Source organism: Echiichthys vipera (genome assembly GCF_963691815.1).
Source record: "Echiichthys vipera genome assembly, chromosome: 18".
Lineage (NCBI taxonomy): Eukaryota > Metazoa > Chordata > Actinopteri > Perciformes > Trachinidae > Echiichthys > Echiichthys vipera.
In genome coordinates, this window is record NC_139843.1 from 1,786,020 (window position 1) to 1,806,825 (window position 20,806).

The window sequence follows — 20,806 nt, forward strand, 5'->3', positions numbered from 1 at the left end:
GTTGCGGCCACTTTCTTGCCACTCCTGGATTATGGGGATGTTGTATTTATAAATGCCTCTGCTCATTCCCTGCAACTACTGGATGCCGCATATCACGGGCCTTGAGATTTATAACTTGCTGTAAACCCCTCACACATCACTGGACATCGTACTCTCTCACAAACTGGTCTTCACTCTCCATGTGCAGAACCACTCACTGGTGTCTGTTTATCTATAAATCTCTTGTTTGTCAATGTATCTGGTACGGAAACAGTCCCATCGCAGCCTCCGGTCCCTGGACTACATCTCGTTTGCCGTCCCGTCAGTCTCCAGCAGAGGCTGAAGCTGCACCTGAGACCTGGAACCAGCTCCAGCAGAGGCTGAAGCTGCGTCTGAGACCTGGAACCAGCTCCAGCAGAGGCTGAAGCTGCACCTGAGACCTGGAACCAGCTCCAGCAGAGGCTGAAGCTGCGTCTGAGACCTGGAACCAGCTCCAGCAAAGGCTGAAGCTGCACCTGCGACCTGGAACCAGCTCCAGCAGAGGCTGAAGCTGCACCTGTGACCTGGAACCAGGTCCAGCAGAGGCTGAAGCTGCGTCTGAGACCTGGAACCAGCTCCAGCAGAGGCTGAAGCTGCACCTGAGACCTTGAACCAGCTCCAGCAGAGGCTGAAGCTGCACCTGCGACCTGGAACCAGCTCCAGCAGAGGCTGAAGCTGCCCGGCTTTACTTCTTTAGGGGACTTCAAACTGCTTTAGGGAGGCTGTTGAGACAGTCTGTGGGGGTCTGCACTTGTACATAATTTAACTTGAACTTATCTTGTTCTTTGCCCTTTGCACTTTGTACTGTATTATTTTGCAGTTTGTACTGTGTGTGTTGTGTGTTGTGTCTCCTGTGTGTTCAGTTAGTCCGTAACTTTGTGTTTTGATGCTGCCGACCTGAACAGGTCTCTCTTGCAAATGAGACCCTGGGTCTCAATGAGATTTTACCTGTATAAATAAAGGTTAATAAATAAATAAATAAAGGTTCATAAATAAATAAATAAAGGTTTACTTACACCAGAGTAATGTTCTTCTGTCTTGTATGGTTTTCACAGGAGGCATTTTAGCATGTGTGAAGTCATTAAACATCAGGACTCCCTCACTGTAATAGTGGATGGCTGCACCTTCTTCCTTGTCATTTCTGATAACCGTAACAATGCAACGCACACAGCGGTTGTCCATTTCTGTGGCCAGTTTGTGGAAAGCATGGGCTTTCGCTCTCATTATCTCTGGCAGATAATCCGAGATATACCAGTAGTTCTTTACTTGTGGACTGATGTTCTTGGGAACTAGTTTTGACTTTGAGTAATCCTTTAACATGTTCAGGTACTGGTCTTCACCCGTCACATAGGTGAAGACAAAGCACAACGCATGCTTAACTTTTGGATCAAAAAGCTCCTCGAACATATCGCTCTGTCCTGAAACAACCGTGGGCTTCGCTCCTTCCATAATATCCATGCAGGACCTCACGACATTGATCTCTCTCTCTTCAAACTCCATCCACATGTTCAGGCTGTCGATGTTGAATGGCGATCTGTGGTTTTCCTTAAAAACGTCCAACAACGAACTCTCATCTTCGTCTCCACTCCGGAGGGACAGAAGTTTCTTGGCAATGATCTGCCGCAGGTTTAACATGTAATCATGACACAGCTTTTTGAAATTGGTCAGTTTAAGTCGAATCTGTGGGAACTGCTTCGCTGTTGTGTCTTCCAGAGCATCGTTGCATCGCATTTCCAGAGCCCTTATGGCTTCCAGGGTGTTGCGAACCTTCCTAAGTACTGGAGTGCCGCTATCAGCAACCAGCTGAGGTGCTTTAGAGTAAAAACTCGTCAGCGGCACGAGCCAGACCGTCATTGGAACAGAAGCGTCTTTACTCGTCATCTGTGGAAGTTTCTGGTAAGTTTGAACTGCATCCTCAAAAGTCGTCGGATTACTTGTGAGAAAGAAGTCCCCGTGGAATTTGCAGGTGAAGTTGTTGGTTATGTCACTTTCTTCACTGGTTAGCTGGACGGCACCTCGACCTGAGATTTCCACCGAGGGGATCTTCTTTATCACAGCTTCCATGCTGCCCTGAATATCCTGAACGTTGCTAGAATCTACTTTGTCACTGTCAAAGACAAAGAAAGCATTGGCCCCATAAAGGATCCCTATCACTACATGAGTTGCTTTGATGTTCTCGAATAACTCAGAATATTCTACATGCTTGCTTCCAAGGTGAGTCATCAACTGTTTGAAGGTCGTTGTAGCTTTGTACTGAAGTGTCACTCGACTCTGATTCTTGAATTTCTTCGTATTATTCAGATACTTGGCAGATCCTCCGACTTCTACCAGTCCACCCAGGAAACTGGCTTTGAGAGAAGCTTCAATATCCAGCAGATTAGACTTGTCATCGATGGCATCAGACGCTATGATTTCAAACGCACTGCTGGGCAGAGGGCTTTCAAATGTGGAGTCTTTCAGGACCTCTTCATCCCACAATGTGAAACCTAAAACAAGTTCAAAAAACAAATTAATAATCTGTTATCATGGTTGAAGCAATACTTCTAATCCTAATCTTTCAGCTTCCTTAAGAAATTCTGGATTCGTCCTTGCCTCATCCTAACCTGACTCCTCCAGATGGATTGATTTTCATTTGCTTAGCAGATCCATCTGGGAACTCTCATTTGGAGATCTTTGGGGAAGGGGTGAAAATCCTGGTTGCTGATTGGATAAACCATCTGTCTATCACCAACATACGGGCCAAACCAACCAATCAGATGACTGAAGCGTGTGACGTACTAACAGCGTTGAGGCAATGCTCAGAAAGGAAACAACATGTGGGTAAAGGAGATTTTCCCTTTGTGTTTAACGTTAATTTACAGATCAAAGGTGATCGGTCCATATTCCATAAACTCTAAGGGCGCACTCACACTGTCCTTCCGAACTGGGCCAAAACAGGTTTTTCGGGTCAAGCCTAGTGCGTTTGACCAGTGTGAGTGCAACCGCTCCGCGCATAGCTTGCGGCCCGCTGGCCGTCAATGGCCCGTCCGAGAGAGGTGGGCTTTTGTAGAGCGCGTTTGCACATGTACGAGCACGAGCACGAGGCCTACGGCGGTTCTGAGGTCATTTCCTGTGCGCCTGTTCGGACATAGAAAATAGAAGGAGGGACCATGCGCGGACATTTAAAACAATGGCGGTGAAAGGTTCACGTTGGTGTGATGCGGAGGTGGAGTGTTTACTGCAGATTTGGTCGATGAAAAGATTCAAAAACAGTCGACAAGACGCACAAAAACTCCGAGGTCTACGGAAAGATCTGGAAACAAAGCCACGCATCGCCATGACGTCATCAATGCGTGTGACGTGTTACGGCGTGATGACGTATAGGCAGCAAGAAGCATTCTCCGAGGCCCAGGTAGTGTGAGTACAAACGGGCCTGGAGGGGGGGACAAGGACCCTAAAGCACGGGGCACGGGACGGACGCACAGTGGGAGGGCACCCTTAGTTTCCTTTGATGAGTTGTCACTCATGGACCCTTCAGTAACTGACTATTAACATGTTGCAGAGAGGGCACATACACAATAAAAAGGTTCAATGAAGATTATCCAGTTTAAACCAAGATTTACCTGGGATCAGTTTATCTTGCCTGGCATCATACAATGCCCCTAAGGTGAATGGTCGACCCAAGGCAGCTGCCACCAAGATATCTGAAGACATGACTTCAACCTGGTGGGAAACATCCAACAACAAGGGTCAAAGTTACATCACACAGCCTTCAAAACTCAATCAAACTTTTAGTGTTAGAGTTTATCATAGTGGAGGACAATAATACAACAGAAAGAGAGATACCACGGATTCCTCAGAATAAAATTGAAGCACTGGCTCCAAATGTTATCTGCTCTTGTGTGTTGTTAATCACTACCATAGATACACTGCATATGTTATCATCTAATCATCTATTGGAAAGGCTAAAACACCAAACTGTGTGACACATTATTGGGCGACGGTAGGAAGTACTATAAAGAGTAAAGCAAACACACACACAACAGGATTACAGAAGTTAACTGTGTAGTGTTCTTTACGGACGTAAGTACTTTAACCCAAAGCACAATATCTTCCTAAACTTTACCAAGTTGTTTTTTTGCCTCATACCAAACCTATGAATGTTAGTTTTGGGACTTAATCTGACTGGACCGATGGTTTGTTACACAGAAACCTCTGAGAAGGTGTCCTGACCGACCATTACCATGTGAATGGTGGCTTTTTGAACCTACAATTAGGTGTAGCAGGCTTCTCCTAACCCATATCTATGATAACCACTGATAACGCCCATTCAATGGAGGGATAACATTGAAAACAGGTGATTCAAAAGTTGTAAATTCACAGGAATTGGTTATAAATACAATTTAGAGTTCAGTAAGTCCAAGCATCTCTCTCCGTCCACCCGGTTTGTCCTCACCTGAGGAAGTTGTGTAGATCAGTTGAGTGTGAGTCCTCTTGACGTCCAACTGTAGCTTCCAGTGTGATGATCTGTGATGTGTTGATGATACTTATATCCTGTAGCATGCTCCCTCCTCCCCCCTCACAACTACCACCTATAGATTTTGCATAAAGATGTTCTCTTACCTGTTTTCCATATGAGTAGCTTTGCACTGATTAACATCACCACGTATGAGTTTTACATGAAGAGCTTTTGCATGTCTGCTCTGGTCACGAAGGCTAATGTATAATAAATAATCTGATTTCCACTCAATACCAGGATACGATCATAATGCACCCTTGCATTTTTAAAGGTGTGCAACATGATTCATACTTCCCAGCCCTACTGTGTGCTAGTCTACTGGTAAAGGGTGACTTTAGGTCAATCCTTGACACAATTTAAAGACAGGAAATGTGTCAGGATCCTGGTCCAGTCAGGCCCTTCCCTCTCCCTTTTGTGTGAGTTTGTCCCCCTCTGTCTGTTTCTCCTGCTTGTGTCTTTTCCTTAGTGTTTGTCTGTTGTTGCCGGTAGACGTGGTCCCGCCCAGCTGTGGCTCATCAGCTGTGTCTACTGTGGACTCCTTTAAGTGCCTGGGAACCACAACCGCCTGGGATCTCAAGTGGGAGTCCCACATAGACTCAGTCAGGAAAAAGGCCCAGCAGAGGTTGTACTTACTAAGACATCTGAAGAAGTTCAACCTGCCTCAGGAGCTGCTCATCAGCTTTTACACCTCCATCATCCAGTCTGTCCTGTGCACATCTATAACTGTCTGGTTTGGATCAGCCACCAAACAGGACAGGAACAGACTTAGATCTCAACTACAAACCTGCACGATTTCATGACTTTACCTTGCCTCAGACAGAAATCGAATCACCTCAAAAGTACTCAAATCATCCTCCGTGGTGGTTTACAGCTGTCTCTAGGACCACATTTTGCCATGATGACACACACACACAGACTGACAAGGTGAAAACGATACCAGTGTTGGTGTCACTGTTGTTAATGACTTCCTCAAAATTCAATATATAGGGTATCTTGGACTCCATCCAATAACTACTATTGTTCTTTAGCAATTATTTGACATGTAAACAAAATTCAGCTTTATTCCGAACTTTTGTGTATTTAATTAGATTTGTTAATATTTTGTTTGCACAATCCAGAAATATCATTTAGACCTACTTGTCCTTACAATGTTATACAAAAATATGCAAATTATTAAAATAAGTATGAATATTCAGTTGTACTTTATTCAATTGTACTGTCACTTACTTCAGTAAGTAATGCTGCTATAAGACACTGTCACTTTATATCACCACTACATCACTTTATTTATTTATTAATGGTTTACTGTAACTATCTGCTGATACACTTACTGTGCTTTAGGACATGCTGCTACATTTCACTGTGGTTTACTGTAACTTACTTAAGTACGAAATGCTGCTACACTCCACTGTGCCACACTGTCACTTTAGTTCTGTAGGACATGCTGCTGCACTCCACTGTGCCACACTGTCACTTTAGTTCTGTAGGACATGCTGCTGCACTCCACTGTGCCACACTGTCACTTTAGTTCTGTAGGACATGCTGCTACACTCCACTGTGCCATACTGTCACTTAGTTCTGTAGGACATGCTGCTGCACTCCACTGTGCCATACTGTCACTTAGTTCTGTAGGACATGCTGCTACACTCCACTGTGCCACACTGTCACTTAGTTCTGTAGGACATGCTGCTACACTCCACTGTGCCATACTGTCACTTAGTTCTGTAGGACATGCTGCTACATTTCACTGTGGTTTACTGTAACTGACTGAAGTACGAAATGCTGCTACACTCCACTGTGCCATACTGTCACTTAGTTCTGTAGGACATGCTGCTACACTCCACTGTGCCACACTGTCACTTAGTTCTGTAGGACATGCTGCTACATTTTTAACATTTTTAACACTTATAACTTATCGCTCCTTCTCACTTATTTAGTTTGTACTTATTTTATTTCAATCTGCTGCTAAACTGCACGCTGCGTATTGTTGTATATTGTATAAACCTACGCTTAACCACGACGCCTGTTGCACTGTTGTCACACTTGGTTCATTGCTTGATTTATCTGACGTTAGCTTTATTTTGATTTGATTTATGTTTATGCTTATTGTTACTCTGATCCTTTTCCGCCTTTGTATCGAAACTGTTGCAAAATAATTTCCCTCGGGATAAATTAAGCTTCTTGAATCTTGAATATGACTGAACTCATTACTGGCCAGACCAGACATGCAAAATCTTTGCATTTAAAATCCAGCGATTTCTCTAACATTTGACTCATAATGCAAAATTAGCTATATGATAAAACGCTACAAGGCATTTTCCCCATACACACAGACGTGATGTAGGTCTGCAGGAGGGGTGAAAGGGGAGGGGACACAAGGATGGAGTATCTGACAGGATATAAGTAATCATGCACCATCACAGATCATCACACTGGACGCTCCAGGTAAAAGTCAAGAAGACTCACACACAACTCAGCTGATCTACACAACTTCACCAGGTGAGTGTTAGACACTGGGGATTTCAGTGAACTCCAACCAATATATGACTTAAGCTAAAACACTCTTTAACATTTCAATAGCTGTGTGTTTTTGGCTTGACTCATATAGTTGAATGTGTCTCAAAAGGTTACAGACATGTCTTCAGAGACCATGGTAATGGCTGGACTGGGTCGGCCTTTCACCCTGGGGATGCTGTATGACGCCCGCAGAGAGAAACTGATCCCAGGTAAATTATAGGCTGACATATGGCACACCTTTGCAAAGGTACGTCTCAAGTGGTCGGGTGAAGATACTCAGATTGGGGGCAAAATATAAAAATGACCATGGGTGGGTAAATGTGGTGTGCGTGGTTAGATTAGATTTGTATGTATGTCTGTGTGAATGGGTGATTGAATCTTCAGTAGTCAGAAGACTAGAAAGGTGCTATATAAGTCCATTTACAATGCATTTGACATGCAGTATTGCACACCTAAGTTCTCAAATGGTGTATGGAGATGCTCAGATTGGGGGTGGTATATAAAAAAGACCATGCATGTGACCCTCAGGGAGTCAAATCTGATTGGCTTGTTGAACTCCATGTTTTCTGATCCTGGCAGCCCACAACAAAATAAATGCTGTCTTATTTGAAAGTTTAGGGTTTGTTTGAAGCTCCAGATACTGAAATGTGTTTACACAAACGATGACAAAGTGAGACGTCCAAGGAACTGGTTGAGGAATGAAAGTATGACATGAAAAAGTCAACTTTTATCTGAAATCACCTCAAAGAACGACAACAAATCAAACTTTTAAATGCATAGATTTAAACTCACATCACACTTATGCCTATTTTCTTAATATCTTTTATACTTTTTGACATTTGTATGCTAATTAAGGCTCTTCTGATGATAGAAAAGTTGTATGAAGTGTCTGAAACAGAGAGAGATTGACTCAATGTTTCCATTTTTGCTGAAAGGAGGCTCAGTTAGACAATTTAATATAGTTTGGTATGAAGGCTGTAACTGAGAGAGGAAAGCTTTGCTGCAGTATTGTATCAGACACTGTTTATTAACAGATAAAATATGATTAGATTCAAAACAATGCACTGCAAGAAAAACAGCAGCACTCTCATTTGCTCTAATGTAAGCTCTCCAGTGGCACCGAGGGGTTGTGAATGCAAAGGGTTGTCAAGTACAAACTTAAGAATACAGACATATGGTATTCCCCAACAATGCACTGCAGTAGAAGTGCATACTGGGGAATTACTTTGTAAAACTTCTACTGCAACCTTGTAAACATCAGCATTGACGATAAGATAGTTTTCATGACTTCCCAAAGTTGTAAAATCCTGTCTTAGTTTTCTAAACTCCTTTATTTTAGCATGATGCATCGATTACTCAACGAAAACATCCCAGGATTGTGAGCCTGTGAATGTTCTCATGTGTCCAGGTCGTTGTTCTCCTCAAAGCCATTTCAGTCAAAAGCAACTGGACTTGGTTATTTGTCAGGAAGACGTTTCACCTCTCATCCAAGAGGCTTCATCAGTTCATGTACGCATCTGACCAGGACCAGGACCAGGCTGGGACTGGTCCAACTAGCTGGTGTGAGATCCAGGTATTTATCCTCTCACAAGGCCGATGATGTCACTGAAACCCTTTGTGCTCCAAGTGCCAACGACCGGGTTTCAGTGACATCGGCCTTGTGAGAGGTTAAATACCTGGATCTCACACCAGCTAGTTGGACCAGTCCCAGCCGGGTCCTGGTCCTGGTCCTGGTCCTGGTCCTGGTCCTGGTCAGATGCGTACATGAACTGACAAAGCCTCTTGGATGAGAGGTGAAACGTCTTCCTGACAAAGAACCAAGTCCAGTTGAAATTGCTTTGAGGGTTCCTAGATTGTATTTTCTCGTCCAACCAGTACCTGAAAATACCTGAATGTGCAGTCGCAACCTTTCCTGAGTAACCAAATGTTATTTTTTTGTCTTTTCTTAAGGTTTTTCTTTGTTTGGTGATGAAACTCTACAAAAGTATACATCAATTAACGCTCAACGCAGCAGTGACTTCGAAGTCGTTGCCTCCGATTCAATTAAATCCAAGTCTGATCTGATGGATATTGAAGCTTCCCTGGGACTCAGTTTCCTGGGCGGACTGGTTGAAGTTGGGGGATCTGCCAAGTATCTGAACAATACAAAGAAATACAAGAATCAGAGCAGAGTTACACTAAAGTACAAAGCTACCACCACTTATCAACAATTCAAAGCACCTCCTGGAACCGTGGTGCAACAAACAGCTGTCACTGAGAGTGGCTTAGCCACACACGTGGTCACAGGCATCCTTTACGGAGCAAACGCTTTCTTTGTATTTGACAGTGACAAGTCAGAGGATAGCAACCTTCAGGACATCGAGGGTAAAATGGAAGCTGTGATAAAGAAGATTCCTACTGTTTCTATCGAGGGGTTCGGTTCTGTCAAACTAACTGATGAAGAAAAAACTCTGGCCAGCAATCTCTCCTGCAAGTTTCATGGGGACTTCATCCTTGAAAGCCTCCCTACAACTTTTGAAGATGCAGTGATGACCTACCAGAAACTTCCAGAACTTCTTGGTTCAGAAGGAACCGATGTTGTTCCAATGAAGGTCTGGCTGGTACCCTTGAGTAAATTTGATTCTAAGGCCAAACAGCTGGTCCGTGAGATCACTGTTGGCAGAGTGAGAAATATTCACACTTTTCTAGAAGAGTTGCATGAACTGAAGAGGAGATCCAATGATGCCATGGATAACAAAATTGTGAAACAGTTTCCGTTGCTTCATGACAGGGTTAGCAACTTCCAACAGATATTTAAGGATTACATTCTTACCATGCAAAACAAAATTGCGGTAAGGCTTCCACAGATTCGGGCAGGTACAGATGACGAGAACACGTTGGAGAACATCATTGCAGAGAGGGCCAAGTCCCCGTTCCGTGATCAAAGTGTTAAGACATGGCTGGATATTATCGAGAGAGAAATTCGCATTTTAAAGGCCTGCGTGGACATGATGGAGGGAACACAGATTAAAGTGGTCTCAAATAAGACAGAGTTGGACAGAGAGGTCCTTGCCCCAGATGTTAAGCATGCTCTGTGCTTTGTTTTCACCTCCCTGGAACCCAATGATTACTACCTTAAAACCTTGTCTGACACTTTGGAGTTACCTGACCCGGACAGTATCAGGGAGACTGTGCCATCTACTGGAGATAGTTGGTGCTTTGACACTCGAGTGATTATCAAAATGAAACGAAAAGCCCAAGAATTTTGTGAGCATGTCAACACCATGAAGGACAGCAGGAATGTCCGTTTCCTTGTAGCAGTCATGAGAAATCAGAAATACGACGGAGCAAGCGTCTACTACTACAAGGAGGGCAGCCTGATCACTCAGGACTTTACATTCCCTCGCATGGCTAAAGTGGAGAGTGTCGAAGACAGAAGCGATTTACTCTGGTGTAAGTAATGCTTTCTGTACTGACTCTGTACTAAAAGACCTTCCTTCCTCTTTCAGTGTCATTTGGAAACATGCCGGCAAGCTAAAGATGTTTATGTGTCATGGTTACGCCTGTTTTAGGTCTCTTCTCCTTTTCTTCCTGTAGTACATGGATGTCAAACTGATCCAGTAAAGGGCCGTGTGGTTGGAATGAAAACCTGCAGCCACACGGCCCTTTACTGGATCAGTTTGACAACCATGCCCTAGTACTTCCTATCCTTTGGTTGGTTCTGTAATTCCCTATTTCCCCACCAGTTGCCCTTAGACTTCCCCACACTTTCCCACCAGTTACAGCTCATCCCTGCACGCCTGTTCCCCATTCCCCGAGAGCCTAATATGCTGGACACTTTGCCACTCTTCCTCTTCCCTGTCCTTGTCCCTGAAGATCTGCATGTGATCTGGTGCCTGTGTTTAGACCTGCTGTTCATCTCTAGCTTGAATTTCATCATCATATGAAGAGATGTTTGAGTGTTGATGAGGATGACTTGTAACATATTGTGTCTTGGTCTTTCCATCAGATGCCTGTGACCTCACGTTTGACCGAGACACAGCACAACAGTATATCCACCTGTCTGACGACGACAAACTTGCACGGACGTCTCTAAAACATCAAAACTACTCCAACCACCCGATGAGGTTTGACTTCTTTTGGCAGGTGTTGTGCAAAGAGGGGATGACTGGGCGCCATTACTGGGAGTTGGACGGCATCGGGTTCTTTCGAGCAGGTGTCGCATATGTATCACTCCAAAGGAAAGGAGTAGGAGGTCTGCTTGGAGAGGCTCCGTGCACCTGGGCTTTAGAACATGAGCCCAAACATGGTCCCAGTGTCAAGATTGATGACAACCTGGTCACCGTGCCACCTTTTGGCTCTCAACGACTAGGGATTTATCTCGACTGGCCTGCTGGCACTCTGTCTTACTACAAAGTCACCTCTAAGCTGACACACATTTACACCTTCCGTACCAGATTCACTGAGCCTGTTTATCCAGCTGTCCTTATTTCACGTACCTCTGGCGATGGACAGATCAGACTACTTTAAAACAAAGTCAGTAAGTGACACTGATAAGCCCGCCAAGGCTACAAAATTATACATTTTTAAGAGATTCATTTAATATTCTTTAGCTGAATATGCTTCAAAATCAGCGCAGTGGTTCCTGTAATACATGTAGATCCATTTGTGATTCTCAAGACTCAAGTCAAAGAGCGTTTTACATATATTGCATATGTCTGTTTGCTTTGGTATGCTTTGGGATTCATGCATAAATAACTGCATTTAAATATTTAGATCCTGACATGTGGTATGCTGCTTGATGCCACATTTGTGTCAACACCTTCCTGCTATAAATCATGGACCTTTACAAAGCTGATCATGTTGAATGTGTCATGATAACTATGGTGCAAGAGTCTTGTTTCATTTAGCAACTTAAGCAACTCCATATTTTGTAAGTCTCATCTCATCTCATCTTCAACCTCTTATCCGGGGTCGGGTCGCGGGGGCAGCAGCTCCAGCAGGGGACCCCAAACTTCCCTTTCCCGGGCCACATTAACCAGCTCTAACTGGGGGATCCTGAGGCGTTCCCAGGCCAGTGTGGAGATCTAATCTCTCCACCTGGTCCTGGGTCTTCCCCGAGGCCTCCTCCCAGCTGGACGTGCCTGGAACACCTCCCTAGGGAGGCGCCCAGGGTTCATCCAGACCAGATGATCCTGAACCACCTCAACTGGCTCCTTTCAACGCAAAGGAGCAGCGGCTCTACTCCGAGTTCCTCACGGATGCTGAACTTCTCCCCCTCTCTCTAAGGGAGACTCCAGACCCCCTCCTGAGAGAACACATTTCACACGCTTGTATCCGCGACCTGGTTCTTAGGGTAAAGTACTAAAAAGTACTCCTATTCTTTAAAACAATGTTTTTCTTTCATTCTTCTTAAGTAAGTTTCATTTACCACTCAGTAAATCTCTGCTGGTCCCTATATTTCCAGAAGGATCTGGGGAAAGTCAGATTTTTAAATCAGTTTGTTGACATCATGACGACTCTCCATCTGCATTAACTGTAACACCTGATGGATATGTTTGTTCTCTTCTGGAGTGAATGAAATAAAAACCTGAGTTGAACATTTTGTGGTCCATACTTCTTCCTGTAAGATATGTTTGTGTTTGTTTATACTTTGTACGTTTGCACAGGTCTGTCTTGTAAAGAAGATCATGAGACTGAGAAAATGTTTGCAGAAATATATATTTGAATGCTTTAAGTCACAAATGTATACAGGTATATGTCATTGAGACACTCATTCTCAAGAGAGACCTTGTTAACACACAACAGCAAAACAACACAAAGTTACATCAAACAGAAGACATTCATACAAAGACAAGATACAACACAAGTTATAAAAGTGATAAGAGCAAAGTGTTATAACAGTAGTTTAATATTTTCCAGAAGAACAAGAGCAGACCCGAACAGATGATCACTCCAGATTTCGTAAAATAAACCAATGCTGTCACACACCAGTGCTGCAGGCAAAGCTCCTCCCTGTCAACACCGTGTCACGTTTAGAGTGCTATCTGACGCGTAAGCTAACCCTTCATGTTCACGGTCTTAGTAGCTAAACCTGTCCAGATACCTTCATTATAACAAGACTCAGCTAGCATAGCAGTATCTGGTATGTATTCAGTTAAGATCTCTACAAAGCTAATGTTCAACAGAGGCTAGTTTGTCACGTTTAGAGTGCTATCTTAAGCATAAGCTAACCCTACATGTTCACGGCCTTAGTAGCTAAATCTGTCCAGATATCTTCGTTATAACAAGACTCAGCTAGCATAGCAGTATCTGGTATTTATTTAGTTAAGCTCTCTACAAAGCTAATGTTCAACAGGGGCTAGTTTGTCAAGTTTAGAGTGCTATCTTAAGCGTAAGCTAACTCTACATGTTCACGGCCTTAGTAGCTAAATCTGTCCAGATACGTTACTTAAAACAAGACTCAGCTAGCATAGCATTATCTGGTATTTAGTCAGTTAAGATCTCTACAAAGCTAATGTTCAACAGGGACTAGTTTGTCACGTTTAGAGTGCTATCTTAAGCATAAGCTAACTCTACATGTTCACGGTCTTAGTAGCTAAATCTGTCCAGATACCTTGCTTATAACAAGACTCAGCTAGCATAGCAGTATCTGGTGTTTATTCAGTTAAGATCTCTACAAAGCTAATGTTCAACAGGGGCTAGTTTGTCACGTTTACATTAAGATGATACATGCAAAGAGTCGTATACAACAAGCCTGTGAATGTTCTCATGTGTCCAGGTCGTCGTTATCCTCAAAGCAATTTCAGTCAAAAGCAACTGGACTTGGTTCTTTGTCTAGGAAGACGTTTCACCTCTCGTCCAAGAGGCTTCATCAGTTCATGTACGCATCTGACCAGGCTGGGACTGGACCAGGACAAGGACCAGGCTGGGACTGGAACAGGACCAGGACCAGGCTGGGACTGGTCCAACTAGCTGGTGTGAGATCCAGGTATTTAACCTCTCACAACCAAGTCCAGTTGCTTTTGACTTAAATTGCTTCGAGGAGTCGTATACAACTGAACAACACAACAGAACCAACAGCATTTGAGGATGAGGACTCTATTCATGCCAATATTTTACACATCATAGTTTATACATCATAAATACCCCCTATCATGTATCATTCAATATCGAATGTGAAGAGATCTCAACTGCTATTTTTATCCCTATCACTCTCCAAAAGCTTTAAAGCTTAGTCATTTAAACTAGCATCTACAGTAGATTGCTGTTGCATACATTATCACACTGTTTCATGCTTGTTGCACACTGACTGAAGAAAAACAGAGAAGGTTGCAATAATAATTATTCTCATCTAACTGTTAGCAAGAAAGCAAATAAGCATATTTCCCAGAAATTGAAGTATTCCTATTTTATGTAATTTGTAATCTCCAAAGGAAATTTAAAGCTGTCTCCAAAAAAAATGTATATTTGTTACGTCATTGGCATTTTACCTTGTGACTGTATCCTATTCATTTAACATGTCTTATAGAAACACTCATTATAAACCAGACAATGGGGAAGAGTGGGTGAAATATGTATAACACACCCTGTATCACAACAAGGACGCTATTTCATACCTAAACATAATTTGGTCTCAACTTCCTGTAAAATACTTAAGCTAAAAACCAACTATGAACACTGCTAAAGAGTTTGTATTTAGCATACAAATACAAGTTAAAGTAATTTAACTGAGCCGTTTTGATTGATTTTGTTAATCCCAATGGAGAAGGCCGGATAAGCGACCTCTCTGAATTTGGTGCGGAAGGTGTGGATGTGATGAACCGACTCAGAGTCCACCCTGTAGAAGGACAGAGTGCCAGCAGGCCAGTCCAGATAAACTCCCAGGCGTTTAAAGCCAGGGGAGGACACGGTGATAGGTGTCTTTTTATTATCATAAATGAAATGGTACTTTGAGCTTGGCTCATAATTAAAAACACAGGATTGGTCAAGATGTCCAAACTTGCTTTTTGGGGAGTACCTCCTGCTGATACTTGTATATGTGACACCTGCACTAACATAACCAAACCACTCTACCTCCCAGTAATGGCGGCCAATCAGCCCCTTGTCGCACATCACCTGCTGATCCTCAGTGAACCTATCTTGTGACTTTTTATAGTTCTGCTGATTTCCAGACACTGCCTTTTTGTTGCCCTTAGAAAGAGTCAGGGCCGCATTTGCTGTGTCTGGGTTCAGGGTGAGCTCACAGTCATCTGTTGGAAAGACAAAGACATAATGTGTTACCTGTCATCCTCATCACCATCACCACCATAATGCAGTGAACACATCCTCAATGTATTATTATAAGATTCATACTATATCTAGCCCCCCCCCCCCCCCCCCCCATTATTTATTCTTTAACACACAGGTACATGGTTTCTACTGTAAGGCTGTTGCTCTGCTCATCCCGAATATCTGTGTGTGCTGTGTGAAGTGAAAGTGCCAAGATGAGTTCAAGAGTGAGTTGAAGTTAAAGCACTGAATGGAGTTGAAGTTACTGAAGAGTTACTGTGAGTTCAAGTTAAGTGTTCAATAAGTGCCGAAAAACATTTAAAAGGCAAATTTAAGTACAGGCAGAGCTGAGGTATGTGTTTGCTTAATGCAATCAAAGTGTCAGAAAGAGGTTCTGATGTCAGCTGATGTCACTAACGAACACTTTGTTAATGAAGGTCGTATGTTTGAGCTTCACTGATGATGTTCACAGTTTGACACAAGAAGGATGTTTTCACTTCCATCTGCTAAAGGTTTCTCTGTCTCATCTCATCTCATCTTCAACCTCTTATCCGGGGTCGGGTCGCGGGGGCAACAGCTCCAGCAGGGGACCCCAAACTTATTAGATCTCAGTGTGGAGATCTAATCTCTCCACCTGGTCCTGGGTCTTCCCCGAGGCCTCCTCCCAGCTGGACGTGCCTGGAACACCTCCCTAGGGAGGCGCCCAGGGTTCATCCTTACCAGATGATCCTGAACCACCTCACCTGGCTCCTTTCAACACAAAGGAGCAGCGGCTCTACTCCGAGTTCCTCACGGATGCTGAACTTCTCCCCCTCTCTCTAAGGGAGACAGCAGACCCCCTCCTGAGGAAACACATTTCAGACGCTTGGACCTGGACCTGGTTCTTTGGGTCCTGACCCAGCTTTCAGGACCACAGGTGAGGGTAGGAACAAAGATTGACCGGTAGATCGAGAGCTTTGCCTTCCTCAGCTCTCTTTTCATCACAGCGGTGCGGTAGAGCGACTGCAGCTCCGCCCCCGCTGCTACGATTCTCCGGCCAAACTCACGCTCCATCGTCCCCTCACTCGTGAACCAGATCCTGAGGTCCTTGAACTCCTTCACTTGGGGTCAGGACTCATTCCCTACCTCGAGTAAGCAATCTACAAGCATGATTTGTGAAATCACAACTAGCTTGGAAGTCAATCCTGGTCAAATATTCAGCTCATACAGGTGTGATGCGGAAACTTGAGGCAATCTGTGCAAATACACTGAGAATGGGCTCAGTAAAGTAGAAGACATCTTGTGTCCAGGGTGAACATTTTAGAAATGATCAAAGTTTGTGTATTCATAGATTCTGGATTTGTTTTTAATGCGGTAGAAGGAGTGGACGTCTCTTTAAGGATTTCAATGCAGATATTATACTAGTACTACAGACTTCTGTACATGTTGAAATAACTGGACAGAATCTTTAAGAAGCACAGCGATCACCTCCAAAACAACCATAACGTTTGAACTTTGAACGCCGCACTGATATCTCAAAAAGTTGAGGAAGACTAATCAGCAATTCAGAGTTAATAATGTTTCCAGCCTGCATTGTTTAAGTGTTACAGCGTGCTCACACTGTCCTCCCGCACCGAGACCCAGACTTTAGGGTACTTGTCCCCCCTCCCTCTCCCCCCCGCGCCCCAGCCCCGTTTGTACTCACACTGCCAGGGCCTCGGCCAATGCTTCTTGCTGTCCATACGCCATCACGCCGTAACACGTCACACGCATTGATCGCGTGTGTGTGGCTTTGTTTACAAATCTTTCCACAGACCTCAGAGTTTTTGTGCGTCTTGTCGACTGTTTTTGAATATTTTCATCCGACCAAATCTGCAGTAAACACTCCACCTCCGCATCACACCAACGTGAACCTTTCGCCGCCATTGTTGTTGTTGTTAAATGTCCGCGCATGGTCCGTTCTTCTATTTACATGTCCGAACAGGCGGACATAACGATACTGCCGTAGGGCTCGTGCTCGTGCGCGTACACGTGCGCACGCTCGTGCTCGTACATGTGCAAACGGCTCCGCTAAAGCCCACCTATTTCAAGCGGGCCGTGGAGGGCCAGCTGGCCCCAGTTGAGCGCGGAGCGGGTGCGCTCACACTACTTAAAGGTACTAGACTTTAGCTGAAAAACCGGTTTTGGCCGCGGCCAAAAGGACAGTGTGATCACGCCCTTAGTTAAGGTAGGTACCAACACAGTAAAGAGGGTAGGACAAGATAAGAGAACATAAATAACTTACACCAGAGTAGCTGACTCCTTCTGTTTATGTTCTCCACTTCGGGCATGGTGAGATCTTTGAAATTTGGTTCCATCAGGACACTCTCCATGTAATGTTGGATGACTGCACCTTCTTGCTTTGGGGTTAAAATAGCCGTCACAAGGAAACTGACGGAGCGGTTGTTCATTTCTTTGGCAAGTCTGCGGAAACGGTACGCTTTTTGTCTAATCATCTCCGGAAAGTAAGAGGTATACCAGTAGCTTTTTGCTGGTGGTTTGATGTTCGCTGGCGTTATTTTAGACTTTGAGTAATCCTTTAACAAATCCAGGAAATGATCTTCCTCTGTCACTTCGGTGAAAACGAAGCACAAAGCATGCTTTATATTGGAATCAATAAGCTTCATGAACATTTCATTCTGTCCTGAAACAACCGTGGGCTTTGCTTCTTCCATTATATCCATGCAGGACTTCACAACATTGATCTCTCTTTCCTCACACTCCATCCACATGTTCAGGCTGTCGATGTTGAATGGTGATGTGTGGTTTTCTCTAAAAACGTCTAACAATGAACTCCCGTCTTCGTCTCCACTCCGGATTGCCAGAATTTTCTTTGCAATAGTCTGACGGATGTTTAACAAATAATCGTGACACAACTCTTTGAAATTGGTCAGTTTAAGTCCAATCTGTGGGAACTGCTTCGCTGTTGTGTCTTCCAGAGCATCGTTGCATCGCATTATCAGTTCCCTTATGGCTTCCAGGGTGTTACGAACCTTCCTAAGTACTGGAGTGCCGCTATCAGCAACCAGTTGAGGTGCTTTAGAGTAAAAACTCGTCAGCGGCACGAGCCAGACCGTCATTGGAACAGAAGCGTCTTTGCTCGTCATCTGTGGAAGTTTCTGGTAAGTTTGAACTGCATCCTCAAAAGTCGTCGGATTACTTGTGAGAAAGAAGTCTCCATGAAATTTGCAGGTGAAGTTGTTGGTTATGTCATTTTCTTCACTGGTTAGCTGGACGGCACCTCGACCGGAAATTTCCACCGAGGGGATCTTCTTTATCACAGCTTCCATGCTGCCCTGAATATCCTGAACGTTGCTAGAATCTACTTTGTCACTGTCAAAGACAAAGAAAGCATTGGCCCCATAAAGGATCCCTATCACTACATGAGTTGCTTTGATGTTCTCGAATAACTCAGAATATTCTACATGCTTGCTTCCAAGGTGAGTCATCAACTGTTTGAAGGTCGTGGTAGCTTTGTACTGAAGTGTCACTCGACTCTGGTTCTTGAATTTCTTCGTATTATTCAGATACTTGGCAGATCCTCCGACTTCCACCAGTCCACCCAGGAAACTGGCTTTGAGAGAAGCTTCAACATCCAGCAGATTAGACTTGTCATCGATGGCATCAGACGCTATGATTTCAAATGCACTGCTGGGCAGAGGGCTTTCAAATGTGGAGTCTTTCAGGACCTCTTCATCCCACAATGTGAACCCTAAAACAAGTAAAAGAAAGACAGCAACAAAAACAGAAGAAGCATTAGCTACCTGTTGAAGTCAACACTCCTGGAATAGAATTGTAATTTGGATGTATCATATATCAAACCATCAGAGGGTATAGGTCAGTCGGATATGGCTTGGCCACATTTTTGATGCTTTTGGAAAATCCCCTGAAAGACCTTTGGTGACTAACTTTTGGTATCTTGTTAATAAGAGGATATTACACAAAATGTTTCCCAAGATGCATAACATCCTCAAATACCACTAATAAATAAGGTTGGGGCACGTCATGGCTTACAAGATATGTCACGTTTTGTGGTCAAGAAATTTGAAAATGTCTTTGCATGATATTTATTGACCACGGCTTTAAACAGTCTGCACAATTAAGGCTAATGCGAAATTTGGAGGTGTGACTCTTTTACTATATTCATTGTGATTATATTAAACCAAGACAAAGTTTTGAAGACACCCTTGTACAGTTTATTACAACTTGAGTCTTCTTTTTTATAATTTTGGTCGAGATTTTGGAGCAAACCACCATTAATGCAAAGAAAGCTGCTGTGGTAAGAATCACAATCACTCAGATTATCTATAAAATGTTACGCTGGACAACTACGATGACGGTGGTGTGGTGGTTAGCAATGTCGCCTCACAGCAAGCGGGTTCCTGGTTTTAATCCTGGCTGGGGCCCTTCTGTGTGCGTGTTCTCCCTGTGTCTGCGTGGGTTTTCTCCGGGTTCTCCGGTTTCCTCCCACAGTCCAAAGACGTGCAGGTGTTTGGTTCATTGATGACTCTAAATCACCCGTAGGTGTGAATGGTTGTCTGTCTCTGTTTGTCTCTATGTGTCCTGTGATAGACTGGCGTCCTGTCCAGGGTGGACCCCGCCTCACGCCCGATGTCAGCTGGGATCGGCTCCAGACGTTTTCTTACCATTGCTCAACTTTTTCTAACAATTGCGTCAATGCGATATAAACATGACCGTCTATTAATTTAAATTTATCAATGTTATTTTGGAGTCAAGTACAAGTACAGACTCAGGCACATACGACAGTTTATGATAAGATCCAATGATTATGGATTGGAATAAGATGTTTAGTACCAACTTACTTAGTTTTACTTTAAAAAAGGACCAATTTAGCTTTGAAGATAATATTTTATCTAGTTCTCGACTAGTATTTGCAGCATATACAGCATAGCATCGTCAGCATACATTTGTATACTTGCTATCTGTAAAAAACGGATGTTAAGTCAACATACAAGAGTGATCATCTGCATCCAATCAGACAAACAACATCATTCAAATAAATTACTACTTTCATAAAATGATGTTCAAGTTTACCTGGAATCAGTTTATCGTTTCGAGCATCGTAGAGCGTCCCTAGTGTAAAAGGTCGACCCAGGGCGGCCACGACCAAGATATTTGAAGACATGATTACAACCTGTTGGTGAAAAATTAACAACATAAGTCAAAAATACTTCCTGGTCAAAATAATAACAAAGAGATCTCAGTCATCCCACTCTGTCCTCACCTGGTGAAGTTGTGTAGAGCAGCTGAGTTGTGAAGGAGTCTTCCTGACTTCTTACTGGAGCTTCCAGTGTGATGGTCTGTGATTCACGCAGTTACTTTTATCCTGTCAGATAATCTGCGACCCCTCCCTCTGACACGCCTCCTGCACACCTGGAACCAATCCCGTCGACAGATCGCCTTTGAGTTTGAATGTAAAGGTTGCCAGAGCAAAGGTTCTCTCACAGCTGTTTTACATTTTGGTAATTTTTAACGGCCTAATCC

The 20,806-nt window shown here is 43.7% G+C and overlaps 2 protein-coding genes across 2 annotated transcripts; one reads left to right on the forward strand and one right to left on the reverse strand.

Moving 5' to 3' along the window:
• Positions 1-4,796: 4,796 nt before the first annotated feature.
• On the forward strand, positions 4,797-11,542 carry LOC310961356 (neoverrucotoxin subunit alpha-like; the record flags this gene model as incomplete). Its single annotated transcript, XM_083933386.1, has 5 exons — positions 4,797-4,837; positions 4,983-5,220; positions 7,143-7,242; positions 8,984-10,465; positions 11,022-11,542. 5 exons carry the CDS (start codon positions 4,797-4,799, stop codon positions 11,540-11,542), a joined length of 2,382 nt encoding a protein of 793 aa, XP_083789512.1.
• Positions 11,543-14,294: 2,752 nt separating this feature from the next.
• Positions 14,295-20,451, reverse strand: LOC310961359 (stonustoxin subunit beta-like; the record flags this gene model as incomplete). The annotated part of the gene is made up of 4 exons (XM_083933389.1): positions 20,357-20,451; positions 17,547-19,013; positions 15,089-15,264; positions 14,295-14,324 (listed from the first exon to the last, which is right to left on the reverse strand). Exons 1-4 carry the CDS (start codon positions 20,445-20,447, stop codon positions 14,295-14,297), a joined length of 1,764 nt encoding a protein of 587 aa, XP_083789515.1. The 5' UTR covers positions 20,448-20,451.
• Positions 20,452-20,806: the final 355 nt, after the last annotated feature.